Genomic DNA, 14,320 nt, shown 5'->3' with positions numbered 1-14,320 from the left:
GTCCTGACAAACCAAGAACCTATCAAACTGCTTTAAATATACCCAGTGACTTGGCCTCCACAGCTGTCTGTGGCACGAATTCCGTCACCCGCTGGCTAAAGAAATTCCTCCTCATCTCTGTTCTAAAGGGGCGTCCTATTCCGGGGTTGTGCATTCCACATCCACTATTTAGGCCTTTCAATATTCGGAGGTTTCATTGAAATCTCCTCTCATTCTTCTAAATTTCAGTAAATGCAGGACCAGAGCCGTCAAATACGCTTCATACATTAACCCTTTCATTCCAGGATCATTCTCATGAACCTTCTGTGGACCCTTTCCAATGTCAACACAGTCTTTCTGAGATGAGGGACTCAAAACTGCACCCAATATTCCAAGTGCGGTCTGACCAATGTCTTATAAAGCCTCAGCCTCACTTCCTAGCTTTTATATTCTAGAAAGACCTACATCCTTTTTTTTATATATAAATAAACACACTTTAATTTGCAAATTTTGCTTAGAATTCAAAACAAACACAAAATAATCTTGATTTCAAGACCACAACTTTAGCCCCATTTCAAGATCTTTGACAAGTTCTCGTGGACCATGGTTTTAGCCAGATTGTGAGTGAATGCTAATGCGGATAGTCATCAGCATTTCCATTTTGAAGGTGGTACTTGTGGAGGGGTTACTATCTGCCTGCTGACTTCTCCTCCCCTCTTCTCTCCTCAGAGTCTGCCAAGCCAGAAGCGCATCACCAGCAACAGGCCGGAGAATCGCCCCAGCTCTAGTAAAGACAAGAGGAGAGGTGTGCCGCCCTCCCAGGGAGGAGGCAGCCGGGGGGCCAAGGCAGCAGTCTGGAGATAGGCAAACTGACCTGCGAGGTGTTGCTATTCCCTGACACTGAACCGTGAGCGGCCGGTTGTATGGTAGGGCTGCGTTGCATCTCCAGACCAACCGTAACCCTGCAAACCTGATTGGCGTTGCCTCTGCAGAGCGATTCCATGGTCGGAGGCGAGTTGATTGGTTGTAGAGGGAGTTTGAATCAAATTCCACTCAGTCCGTGGAGAACCTAATTGTTTTTCAACAGCAGGTGCCAAAAATTTGAGAGGTGCTAATCTGTCCAGCATATTGGAGTTGAAGTTTGAGCATTGTGTAGGTTGGAAGTGACAATCTTTGTTCACTACAGCAACTACCTTCTCTTCAAAACTTGTTCCATCCCACTAGTGACAGGTTCCATCAATTTCGCCTACCCTTTAATTCACTTCCTCATTTTAGCTCCTCAACCTTCTCATAACTGTCTGTGGAGAGTTAATATACCAGTAATACCACCAGAGCATGAATCTCCTATTTACTTGTTGACATACTGGAAGTTTGTTTTGGGCATTTACATAACTTTAATGCTTTGCGTTAAAATCTAGATTTGCATCTGCATCATTTACTAAAAAATTGGCATTTTGAGATGCCCATGACTAAATTCTTGTTCTTCTGGCCATTGTTTCTTTATCACTGATTTATTCTTTCCCCATGTCTGCATGCTGTACGTCTATGTTTTTGAGAATGGTCAAGAGGTGATGGCCCAAACACCCATTGTCTTAGACGGCAGGAAGCTTAGATTTATAGTTATATTATTTACTGAACAATCGGCTTTTGTGTGGTCAAGGGATGATGTCCCAAATGTTGATTGTCATAGGCAGCAGAAAGCTTGTTTGCTCCAAGTCAGATTCCCAAGATCCTTAATTATGGCGACCCTAAAGGAACTGTTCATTCCAAGAAGTGTGCAGGGCTAAAGTTTTTTTGAGGAAGCATATGAGTTGTACTACTTGATCCCCTGATAAATATTTTGGCTGTGATACCTTGTGTTTGCATGGACATCCTGTGTTGCCCATTGTCCAATCAGAGGTCTCACGAGCGTGACTATTTCATTTAGTGCTCCCTTGAACATCTTACCCTGACCCCTGTACTGGACGTTGTAACCCCAGTGTGTGTCCCACCTGAGTCTGACTGAAATACATGGTAATGGGGTTCATCCTCTTGCTTTTGCTCATAGCCAGCAGCTCGCAGAGGTCACCCTCCGTGGCCTCCATTTCATCCAACTGAAAAGGATTTAATGTGTTCAGGGCAGTTCAAAAGAAATTTGGTTCTTTTTTATGCTAGCAGTGTTACCCTTGCCTTCCCTCAAGTACCTCCAGGACGATAAATCCTTTCAAACGTCCTATACTATTTAACTCTTAGCACTAATATGTACTTTTCAGAGGCTTTGTGTGACAACTGAACTTAATCTCCTGCATCGCAGGTGATTTTTGTCTGCATGCTGTCATTTGCTTCCCTATATTTGTGCATGTGTGTATGTTTATTTTTGTAAATAATCTTAAGTGCCTTATTTTAATATGGATTTTATATAATAAACTTTATAGAGCTATTTTTAAAAACCTCCTTTTGCTTTGCATATTTTTGTATCCCCAGGATTTGAAACTTCTAACAGTTCAAAGGTCAAATTTAATGTCAGAGAAATGTATACAACATACATCCTGAAATACTTTTTCTTCACAAACATCCATGAAAACAGAGAATTGCCCCAAAGAATGAACAACAGTTAAACGTGAGAACCCCAAAGTCCCCCCCAGCTCCCCCCTCCCATGCGTAAGTGGCAGCAAGCAATGATCCCCCCTCTCCCCACCGGCAAAAAAAATGTAAGTATCGGTACCATCACTGAGCCCAAGTAGCAAAGACACAGACCAAAGTTACCCCAAAAGCTTTGCATTTCATCCGACATTCGACAAACCACAGGTTCTCTTTCTCCCTGGAAAGGGAGAGGGAGGTGTCCTCCATTTTCACAGCGAGCTGGAGACATAACAACAACCCGCTGGTTTACGATCTTAAAAGTTCGTTTTGTCGCTTTTTTCAAGCTCTGTGTTCGAAAATCGCAAAGACCTCAGGTCTATGAACCCACAGCGAAAGATTTTCTGGCCTCCCCAACGACACGCGAGTCTCCTGCCGTGACACCGACCTTCGATCCGCCCGTCTCCAAGCCCCGAGATCTTATGCTTCTGAACACGATCGAGATTCTTAGGCCAAACCCTTGGCATGTCAAATAGCGGCCAGTTGTGAAACCCCGAGAACGGGTCCCATTCCTACAAAGCACCGAAGCCTGCGTGTAACTCCAGGTCAGGGTCTTCAAAAGAACCCTGAAAGGGAAAAATAAAGATATTAAAGGTAGAAATAGAACTGTTTCCTAAGATGCAGCAAAGGAGTCGCCGTTAGGCGCCATCATCCCTCCTAAATGCAGTTTTGTGACTCTGCACTTTAACCAAAGTATTACCGAATTGTAGAGAGCATAATATTTCTTTAGAGATTCAGCACAATAACAGGCCCTTTGGGGCCACTGAGTCTTCGCCACCCAGTTATGCCCGTGTGACCAATTAACCTACTAACCCTTACGTCTTTGGAAGCTGGAGAACCCAGAGGAAACCCACACTGTCACGGGGAGAGCATACAGACAGTGGCGGATTGAACCTGGGTTGCTGGCGTTGTAGTGATTGATTGTCCATTGTATCCGGCGGTGACAGATGTGAACCACCCAAAAGGGCCCATGCGGGAGAGTTTAAAATGGAAAAGCGTTGCACTGGGGTAGTTCCACTCTCTCAATCTCAGAAGTCCATTTCCAGTTCATCACAACTGGGATCTTCCTTGGTTGCAGTAGACGACCATGACTACTCCTGTGCCTTGTTGTGCCCTTCACTCTCCACAGAGCGCTGCAGAGCCAGCCGCTTCCACGGACAGACTGAACTTGGAGAGGGTGGCTGGCCCCGTCATATAAACTCCTTAAAGATGGCGGTGGGAACTGAGCTCCAATCTTACAGCTGGTACTGTAAAGGATTGTGCTAACCACTACGCTACCGTGCTGCCCCAAGGCTGACAGGATGAATGCACACTGTCCTTTTCTCCCCTCCAGGGAAGGGGAACCAAAAATCAAGAGGGCTTAGGTTTAAGGTGAGAGGATAGAGATTTAAAAGGGACCTTCTTCACACACAGGGTGGTGAGTATATGGAATAAACTCCAAGAAGTAGTAGTTGAGAAAGGTACATTAACAACATTTGAAAGGCATTTGAACAGGTACATGGATAGGAAACCTCCAAGAGGACCTCAACCTTGTTGTAGGGTTTAGAGGCTTGTGTGCCTCAATGACCTGGAGAGCTATTTTGGCTGGAGTCAGGGTCTTGTGCTTTGGCTCTTGGTAAGGTCACCCATGCCAAACAGATCAAAGGTTAGAGGCCAGACTGAGAGTGGTCCACTGGTCCTTTAGGCTCGGGGGTTCAGCTCAGGGCCAACAACCCTGACTGGCAAAACAAATTTGTTACAGAACAGCAATGAAGAATCCTTCTACATCTATACTGTGACAATATAGGCAGACAGAGATGGAGGGCCTTCATGGCGGTCTGAAATGCCAGTGGCATAACGGGCAGGAAGTAAATATGGATAGGAAAGGTTTACAGTAGGGTTTCCCAACCTGAGGTCCAAAGATCCCTTACTTAATGGTATTAGTCCATGGCACAAAAATGTTGGGAAACCTTGCTTTAGATGGATATGGGGCAAGTAGGACTAGCTTAGGTGGGCAATCTGGTGAGTTGGGCCAAGGGGCCTGTTTCTGTGCTGTATGACTCTATGATATGCAGGACATAATCAAAGAATTGTTATTTCCATATTATGTGGCTTCTGTGCTGTTCTCAGTCCTGTTCTAGCAATGCTCTTGGAATTGAGCAGCCTGAGAAAGTGGCTGAGGCAGGCATAGTAAATTGGCCTTTATTAATGAAAGTATTGAGTATAAGAGCTGGAATGTTATGATGAGGTTGTATAAGGCATTGGTGAGGCCAAATCTGGAGTATTGTGTTCAGTTTTGGTCACCAAATTACAGGAAGGATATAAATAAGGTTGAAAGAGTGCAGAGAAGGTTTACAAGAATGTTGCCGGGACTTGAGAAACTCAGTTACAGAGAAAGGTTGAATAGGTTAGGACTTTATTCCCTGGAGCGTAGAAGAATGAGGGGAGATTTGATAGAGGTATATAAAATTATGATGGGTATAGATAGTGAATGCAAGCAGGCTTTTTCCACTGAGGCAAGGGGAGAAAAAAACCAGAGGACATGGGTTAAGGGTGAGGGGGGAAAAGTTTAAAGGGAACATTAGGGGGGGCTTCTTCACACAGAGAGTGGTGGGAGTATGGAATGAGCTGCCAGATGAGGTGGTAAATGCAGGTTCTTTTTTAACATTTAAGAATGAATTGGACAGATACATGGATGGGAGGTGTATGGAGGGATATGGTCCGTGTGCAGGTCAGTGGGACTAGGCATAAAATGGTTCGGCACAGCCAAGAAGGGCCAAAAGGCCTGTTTCTGTGCTGTAGTTTCTATGGTTCTATGGTTCTAACATTTAAAAAGGTGTTTAGAATTTAAGTACGTGGACTGGAAATATATGGGCCAGTGGGATGAGCTTAGTGTCCATCATGATCAGCATGAACGAGTTGGGCCAAGGGGCTTGTTTCCATGCTGTATTACACCATGTATTACAAGTACATGGCTGCTTCAACTTGATGGTGTTAGGGTGGGGTGGGGAAGATGTTTCACTGTGTCCTTTTTGTTGGAACAAAGGTTTAATGGAGATGCGTAAGATTACAGGAGCCCGAGGCAAGGTGAGGAGAAAGAACCAATTTCTCTTTGGAAAACAGATGATGAGGGTGGGATCTCAAAGACAGGCGAGACTCTTAACAGAAATTCTGGGATGTTGGTTTTCACCCCGAGAGCAGCAGGCGATTTGAGAGTTGCAGCCCAGAGAGGTTGTGAAGGCAGAATGCCTTTCCCTAAGTACTCAGCAGCTCACTCAAATAATTGACAGGGAGCAACAAGCAAATTGCTGGAGGAACCGCACAGGTCAAACAACGTCTGTCTGGGTCGGAGTGGGGGCAGAGGCAGGTGGTGGTATGTAGAATTGTCAGCGTTTTGGGTTGAAATGCTGAAACAGGACATAGTGGATCTGCAGGGATGTAGGCTGAGAGCCAGGAATATGGAATAGTCTCAGTTTTTCCATATGAGGCCACTTGGTCCGTTGTGCTTCTGCCAGCTCACAGGGCAGGCCCAGGTTTTTCTGTCCTTCATTCTCCCCATGTTCCCAATCAACACCCCCCAGATTCTACCCTTTACCCACACACTATAGGGGCCACTTATAGTGGCCATTTGACCCACTAATACCAAATGTTGTTGGGGTGTGGGAGGGAACTGGAGCATGCAGGGAAACCCATATGGTTACAGGGAGAAGGTGCAAACTCCACACACAGGCAGAGGAGGGGATGGAGATGGCGAGGGAGAGGGAGAAGGAGTTTGAGATTGGACCTGGGTCTCTGGAGCTGTGAGTCTCCACCAGCCATGTATTCTGCTTTTCCAACAAAGGCACCGTAGGCTGAATGGCCTCATTCTGAGCTGTGAATTGTGTAAAAAGTGTCTCTTAATCGGCATGCAGTGTTCAACCAGTTTCTTGCTCATCCACCCCCCATCGTTTCTGCCTGAGATGATTGCAATATCTCCTGTAAGCTGCTTAAAATCAAAATAGTGGTAAAGAAACAGGATTAAGTAAGACGAGAGAGAGCTAAAGCAGTGGTGATCTACACCTATCTCAACTAAGCCTGCTGTCTCTGTCCCTTTCTGTGTCTCTCTCTTTCCATCCTTTTCTGCCTCTTGCTCTGGTCCCTGCTGCACCCTCTGCTCCCCCCCCCACCCCAGACAACTGAATGTCTCAACCTCTCCTCCAAACCCTTTCCTTACTAATCCTAAGACCCTAGAATTCATTAAAGGAGCACTATCTCCATCTCTCTCTCTCTGTCTCTGTCTCTGTCTCTGTCTCTCTCTGTCTCTGTCTCTGTCTCTCTCTGTCTCTGTCTCTGTCTCTGTCTCTCTCTGTCTCTGTCTCTGTCTCTCTCTGTCTCTGTCTCTGTCTCTCGCTCTCTCTTTCTCCCTCCCTTTCTGTCCACTTTTTTTCCTTGTCAGGTTAACCTTCGGGCTGGATTTGACTAGATACTCCTGCTGTACTCGCTACGTTTCACAGGTGAGTTTCTTCTTGGTGATGTGAATTTGCATATGATGTTTTATTTTAAAGCAAAAATTGTGTGTAAAATTAGCCACTTCAAAGAAAAATGCAAGGAAAATGTCTTCGTTCTTGTATTTCATAGCACTGAGATTCCTGTGGTGATTTGTCCTACCCACAGAACCTCATAAGATTAACCGTGATGTTGGTTATGGACTGTGCATGGCTCTTTGCAGGAATATGAAGCACAGTTGGGCTTTGCTGTCAATGACAAGGGTGAATTTGATCACTCATGCTGTACAGCTATTTGCAAAATTGACCACAAACTATCAAATTGCGTGTAAGATGAAACTTAAAACAACATAAGTATAGTCAGTCTTCCTGCTGTGAACAATGCTAGTGTATGGCCGTAAAATGAATCTAGAATTACCTATGTATTATGGCAAAAGGAATCCAGAGCTATATTACGTGTGATGGGTGTTGTTGATTGTCAGGGCATTGACGAGCAATTTTCAGATGTTCAAAGGTTTGTTTTATTATCAAAGTACGGACGCAGAATACAACTCTGAGATTTGTCTTCTCAGATAGCCATGAAATACGAAAAGCTATGGAAGTCCTTGAAAGAAATCAACTGCCCTCCACACAAAATAGAAAAAGAAACAAAACTCGTAAACTCCACAACCCCTAACCCATCCCTCGCACAAAAACTAACTGATGACCCACATGTAAAAACTCCAACAAGAACATCAGACTCCAAATCCCCAACCCCTCCTCTTACATTGCAGTTAGAATATTGTGTTCAGTTTTAGTCACCTTGCAGGAATTGAGTGCAGAGGAGTTTTACCTGATCCTGGTGAAGGGTCACGGCCCAAAACATCAACTGTTTATTCCTTTCCATCGATGCTGCCTCACCCTCTGAATTCTGTCAGCATTTTGTATGTGTGTGTGTGTGTTGCTCAAGATTTTCACTGTTTGCAGAATCTCTGGGCTTAAGATTTATAAGGATATTGTTGGGACTTGAAGGACTGAATTATAGAAAAAGGTTGAGACATTTTCATTTAAGCGTAGGTGGCAAAGGTGGTCTGATCAAGGTGATTAAAATCACATACATAAGTGATTACGCACAATCTTTCTCCCTAGAAGTAATAACTTCAAGGTGGGGGAGAAGAGATTTAATAGGAAACAATTAAAAACCCAAAGGTGGTCATTAGGTTGTGTTGAAGTTGTATATGGTATTTTTGAGGCTTAATTTGGAGTATTGTATGCAGTTTTGGTCACCTACCTACAAGAAAGATGTAAATGAGGTTGAAGGACTACAGAGAAAATTTAAAAGAATGTTGCCAGGTCTGGTGGACCTGAATAAAGAGGAAAAATTGAATAAGTTAGGACTTTATTCCTTGGAACATAGAAGACTGAGAAAAAATTTGATAGAGGTATACAAAATTATGAGGGATATAGATAGGGTAAATGCAAGTGGGCTTTTTTCCACTAAGGTTAGAACTAGAGGTCATGGATTAAGGAGAACATGAAGAGGAACTGCTTCACTCGGAGGGTGGTGAGAGTGTGGAACGAGGTGCAAGCACAAGTGGTCCCTGCGAGCTGGATTTCAATGTTGAAGAGAAGTTTGAATAGGTACATGGTCGGTAGGAGTATTGAAGGGTATGGTCCTGGTGCAGGCAGTTTAAATGCTTCGGCTTGGACAAGATGGGTCGAAGGGCCTGTTTCTGTGCTGTATTTTTCTATGGAATGAGGAAATGGTTGAGGCAAGTACATTTAAACCACTTGAGTAGTACATGGACAAGAAAGGTTTAGAGGGACTTAAGTCAAATACTGGTAAATGGGACTGATTTGTGTCAGCATCGTAATTAGCATGGAGTAATTGGGCTGAATGGGATGCTTTTGTGCTGAATGACTCTATGGCTAGTCACCTACCTACAGGAAATATATCAATAAGTGCAGAGAAAACTTACAAGGATATTGCTGGGACTTGAGGACCTGAGTGACAGGAAAGGTTGAACAAGTTAGGATTTTATTCCCTGGAGCGCGAGAATAAAGAGAGATGGTTCAGTATGGACTAGATGGGCCAAAGGGCCTGTTTCTATGCTGTATTTTTCTATGACTCTGAAATATTAGAGAGTTATAAAATTGTAACGGGTATAGATGCTTGCAGGCTTGTTATTCTCAAGTTGGGTGAGAATACAAATGGAGGTCATACTGTAGGTTTAGTTTTAAAGATGAAATATTTAACGGGTATCTGAAGGTGTGTGATGAGCTTCCGATGGGAGTGGTAGATTTAGTACCTCCTAACAAAAGTAATTTCTGTGGTCTTCTACTGCTGTAACCCATCCACTTCAAGATTTAACATGTCGTGCATTCAGAGATGCTCTATTGCACACCGCTGGTATGAGGTGTTGCACTTTGGGAGGGACCAGAAATAATATATTTTAAAAAGATTAGCTTCTGGGGAGCCTTGTGAACGGCAATCTTGTGCAGCACAACACGATGAATATGATTAAATAAGATTGAAAGAGTGCAGAGTAAGTTTATAAGAGACCTGAGTTATAGGGAAAGGGGGGAGCATGAGGGGGAACTACTTCTCTCAGAAGATGGTGAGAACATGGAACAAGCTGCCAATGCAAGTGGTGAACTCTTGATCAATTTCAATATTTAAGGGAAATTTGGACAAGTACATGGATGAGACGGGTATGGAAAGCTATGGTACAGGTGCAAGTGGATGGGCCCAGGCAGATTAATGGTTTGCCACAAACTAGATGAGTCAAAGGGCCTGTTTCTGTGCCGTAGTGTTCTATGACTCTATGCATGGTTAATTGATTTACTGTCACCTTCCTGTCAGCTTGACCTAATCTGGCCATTCTCCTCTGACATCTCTCATTAACAAGGCATTTTCACCCACAGTACTGCCACTCAGCAGATGGTTTTATGTTTTTCACACCATTCTCTATATAAAAAAAAACAAAATTCATGACGTGAGCGATGATAAACCTGATTCTGATATGAGTCCCTATTGTGGACTGAGAGTGAGAAGGGGGCAGGAAAAGGGGAAAGGAGAGAGGAGGGAGAGGAAAACACCAGAGAGACATTCTGTAATGATCAGTAAAACAATTGTTTGGAATCAAATGATCTTGGCCTGGTGTCTCAGGGCTGGGTGTGTCTGCACCCATGCCAACACTCCGCCCCCCCCCCCCCCCCCCCAGCCCTGGCATTCCTTCTCTGCCACCTGTCCCACTCCCTTCCCATGGTGCTCCATCCTTGCCATTCCCAACACCCTTTGCTCCCGCCAGATTTACAAACTTACTCTCTGCTCCACATTGACAAATATAGTTCTAGGCAAAAGTTTTAGGCACCCTAGTTATATGTATATATGCCCAAGATTTAGACACAGGACAGTGTGTGTACATTAAAAATATATATATATATGTGTGTGTGTGGGTGTATATGTGTATATATATGTATGTGTATATATATGTGTGTGTATATGTGTATATATGTATATGTGTGTGTATATATATGTATATGTATATATATGTGTGTGTGTACTGTATTACAGCATTGTTTCATGTATTGCACTCTACTGTTGCTGTAACACAACAACATACGTCCATGATTCTGATGTAAAATATGAAACTAGAGCTCTTCACTTATTTCCCTCCGATCTGTTCTCTCACAAATTCCTTTTACCTTCTCCTCTGCTCTTCCACCCATTGCCATGATTCCACCCATAATTGCCACCCTCTTTTCTTGGAGCACATGCATTGTTAGTATTCATTTTTGGTAGCATGGTAATGTAGTGGTTAGAATGCTTTACAGTACAGGCAACTCAATTTCAAATCCCGCCATTACCTCTAAGGAGTTTATACTTTCTCCCTGTGACCACGTGGGTTTCCTCCCACAGTCCAAAGAATTAGCAGTTGGTAGGTTAATTGTCACTGTAAATTGTCCTGTGATTGGCATGTGTTAAATCTGGGGTTATGGTGCAGCATATCTTAAAGGTCTGGAAGGCCCTATTCTGCACTGTGTGTCAATAAAATTAAAATTAAATAAAATTTTGCAAGCACTAAAATATAAAAAGCAAGAGTGTAATGCTGACACTCTATAAGGCATTGGCCAGCCCACATTTGGAGTATTGTGAGCAGTCCTTGGCCACTGATCTATGAAAGAGTGTGCTGGCACTGGAGAGGGTCCAGAGGTGGTTTACGAGAATGATCCTGGAAATGAGAGGGTCAACACTTGAGGGCCGTTTGATGGCTCTGGGCCTGTACCTGCTGGAGTTTAGAAAAATGAGGAGGATCTCAATGAAACCTATCAAATATTGAAAGGCCTAGATAGAATGGACATGTAGAGGACAGAGATAAGGAGTTTCTTTAGACAAAGGATGGTGAATCTATGGAACCTGTTGCTGCAGATAGCTGTGGAGACCAAGTCATTGGGTACACTTAAAGCAGAGGTTAATTATTTCTGTATTAGCAAGGACATCGAAGGTTACAGAGAGAAGGCATGAGAATGGGGTTGAGAAGGTTAATAAATCAACCATAATAGAATGGTGGAGAGGACATGATGGGCTGAATGCAAAGCAGCAAACTGGAACTAAGTCCACCTGTAACAAGGAACCCTTGGCCATTAGCAGGACCTTCTGCAGCTTGACTGACACACAATAGGAGGCAAAGCAATATAAACCCCCTCCATAAAGGCCAAATCAACTTTGACCCCGACCAACTCATGACCTCCAGCTTAGTTGGCTGTCAATAATAGAGAATGTATCTGACTTTCAGATATACTCATTACATTTTACTTAAAAATAAAAGTTTAAAAACTGTGGTTAAAAGTTATAAAACAAAAGGACAAAGCACACAGAATTATAAAAAAAACACGACTGCAGTTCAAGAATTTTGTGCAAGATAAGCAGTTTATGTTAGCAATCTGTCTCCATTATCAGAAGGTTGTTTTCATAAGTTCTTGTTGATCTTGTGGGCAATGGGCATTTCCAGTTCCCTTGGGAGTGCAGTTGGAATGTTTCTGGGAATATCCAACAATGCCCTCAGGACTGAAGTTGACTGCTCTTCAAGTCACTCTCATGGTTTTAGAAACAGAAGGGTGTCCCACCTTTGGACTAAGGTCACCCCACCACTCGCTGTTTTTCAGCACTGGTCCCACGTTCCTGTCACCGATCAGAGTTATTAGTCAGGAAATCCCTCCATTGAGGGCTTCAATGGAGGAGTAAGGGTGCTGGTAATATCTTGGCCTCTGTTCCTCTCCATGTCTTTCCCTTGTTCCTGAACTTTCATTTCCAACTGCTCTGTTCCATTGCTACTACTTCAATGGACATGCCCCCTTCTCAATCACAAACGAGAGAAAACCGGCAGATGCTGGAAATCCAAGCAACACACACAAAATGCTGGAGGAACTCAGCAGGCCAAGCAGCATCGATGGGGAAAAAAGTGCAGTTGATATTTTGGGCCAAAACCCTTTGGCAGGAATGGAGGGGGAAAAATTGAGTAGATTTAAAAGGTGGAGGGAAGGGAGAGAGAAACACAAGGTGATAGGTGAAACTGGGGGGGGGGGTGGAATGAAGTAAAGAGCTGGGAGTTGATTGGTGAAAGAAATAGAGGGCTGGAGAAGGGGGAGTCTGATAGGAGAGGACAGAAGGCTGTGGAAGAAAGGAAAGGGGGGAGGAGCACCAGAGGGAGGCAAGGTAGTTATGATAAGAGGGCATGTCCTGGTTGGTGGGGGTCCTTAATGATGGATGCCACCTTCTTGAGGTATCTCCTTTTGAAGATGTCCTCAATGATGGGGAAGCTAGTGCCCATGATGGAGCTGGCTGAGATTACAACCCTCTACAGCTTTTCCCAAACCTTCATACCAGACAGTGATGCAACCAGTCGGAATACTTTCCATGGTACATCTGCAGAAATTTGCGAGTGTCTTTGGTAACATATCAAATCTCCTAGTTCCTAATGAAATACAACTGCTGGCGTGCCTTCATCAGTATGTTTTTGCCCAGGATAGATTTTCAGAGATATTGACACCAGGAACTTGAAACTGCTCGGTCTTTCCACTGCTGACCCCTCCAAGAGGGCTGGTGTGTGTTCCGTCAACTTTCTCTTCCTGGTCCACAATCACTTCCTTGGTCTTACTGATATTGAGTGTAAGGTTGCTGTTGCAACACCAGTCAACCAGGAATCTATCTCACTGCTGTATGCCTTTTTGTCACCGTCTGAGATTGTTTGTTTAAAAGTTATAAAGCATAAAAATACCAAAACACATATAATTATAGCTACAGTTAAAGAATATTTGGCAAGTTAAGTAGTTTATGTTAGCAAATTGTCTCCATGAATGGAAGGTTGTTATCGAATGTTCATGTTGATCTTGTGAGCAATGGGAGCTTCCAGTCGCCCTGAGAATTCAGTTGGTATGTTTCTGGGAATATCCAAACATGACTACAGGACTGAAATTGGCAGCTCTTCAAGCCACTCCTATGGTTTTGGAAATCAGTTGTGCCAGCAGTGAATTTACAATGCTGTGCAAAAGTGATATATCTAGGGTATCTTAGACTTTTGCACAATATTGTATATTATGTTGTTCCAGTTACCAAATAGCACAGTGCCACTGAGCTAATACAAAGCAAAGTACTCTTAATTTTGTTTCCCAACTATCTTCCTTTTTTAACCAACATACAGTACTATGCAAAAGTCTTGGGCATCTTAACTGTACATACAGTGCCTATAAAAAGTATTCACCCCCCCCCCCCACCTTGGTAGTTTTCAAGTTTTATTGTTTTACACATTAAATCATAATGGATTTAATTTGACTTTTTTGACACTGATCAACAGAAAAAAAGACACTTGTGTCAAAATTAATTACAATTATATAACACAAAATAATTGTTTGCATATGTATTCACCCCCTTCAAGTCCTGCACCTTTGTAGATGCACCTTTGCCTGCAATTACAGCCTTGGGTCTGTGTGGATAGGTCTCTTTTGGCTTTGCACACCTAGACACTGCAATTTTTCCCAGTTCTTTACAAAACACATAAAATGCTGGCGGAATGCAGCAGGCCAGGCAGCATCTATAGGAAAAGGTACAGTCGTCATTTCGGGCCAAGACCCTTCGTCAGGACTAACTGAAAGAAGAAACAGTAAGAGATTTGAACGGGGGAGGGGGAGATCTGAAATGATAGGAGAAGACAGGAGGTGAGCATCAGAGGAAGATATAGTGAGAGGGACAGGGGGAGAAAAAAGAGAGAAAGAAAGGG

The 14,320-nt window shown here is 43.5% G+C and overlaps 1 protein-coding gene across 2 annotated transcripts in view; it reads left to right on the top strand.

Annotated features, from left to right (window-relative positions):
- The window catches only part of cntrob (centrobin, centrosomal BRCA2 interacting protein), a 92,050-nt gene extending 89,649 nt beyond the window's left edge, over positions 1-2,401 (top strand). For both annotated transcript variants that reach the window (XM_072258428.1, XM_072258429.1), the window contains exon 20: positions 709-2,401. In XM_072258428.1, coding sequence (XP_072114529.1) covers positions 709-843 — 135 coding nt within the window. In that variant the 3' untranslated portion in view covers positions 844-2,401. The remainder of the gene's footprint in view (positions 1-708) is intronic.
- Positions 2,402-14,320: the final 11,919 nt, after the last annotated feature.

This window comes from Mobula birostris, chromosome 5 (genome assembly GCF_030028105.1).
Source record: "Mobula birostris isolate sMobBir1 chromosome 5, sMobBir1.hap1, whole genome shotgun sequence".
In the NCBI taxonomy this organism is placed as follows: domain Eukaryota; kingdom Metazoa; phylum Chordata; class Chondrichthyes; order Myliobatiformes; family Myliobatidae; genus Mobula; species Mobula birostris.
This window is presented reverse-complemented; position numbering and strand designations above follow the sequence as displayed.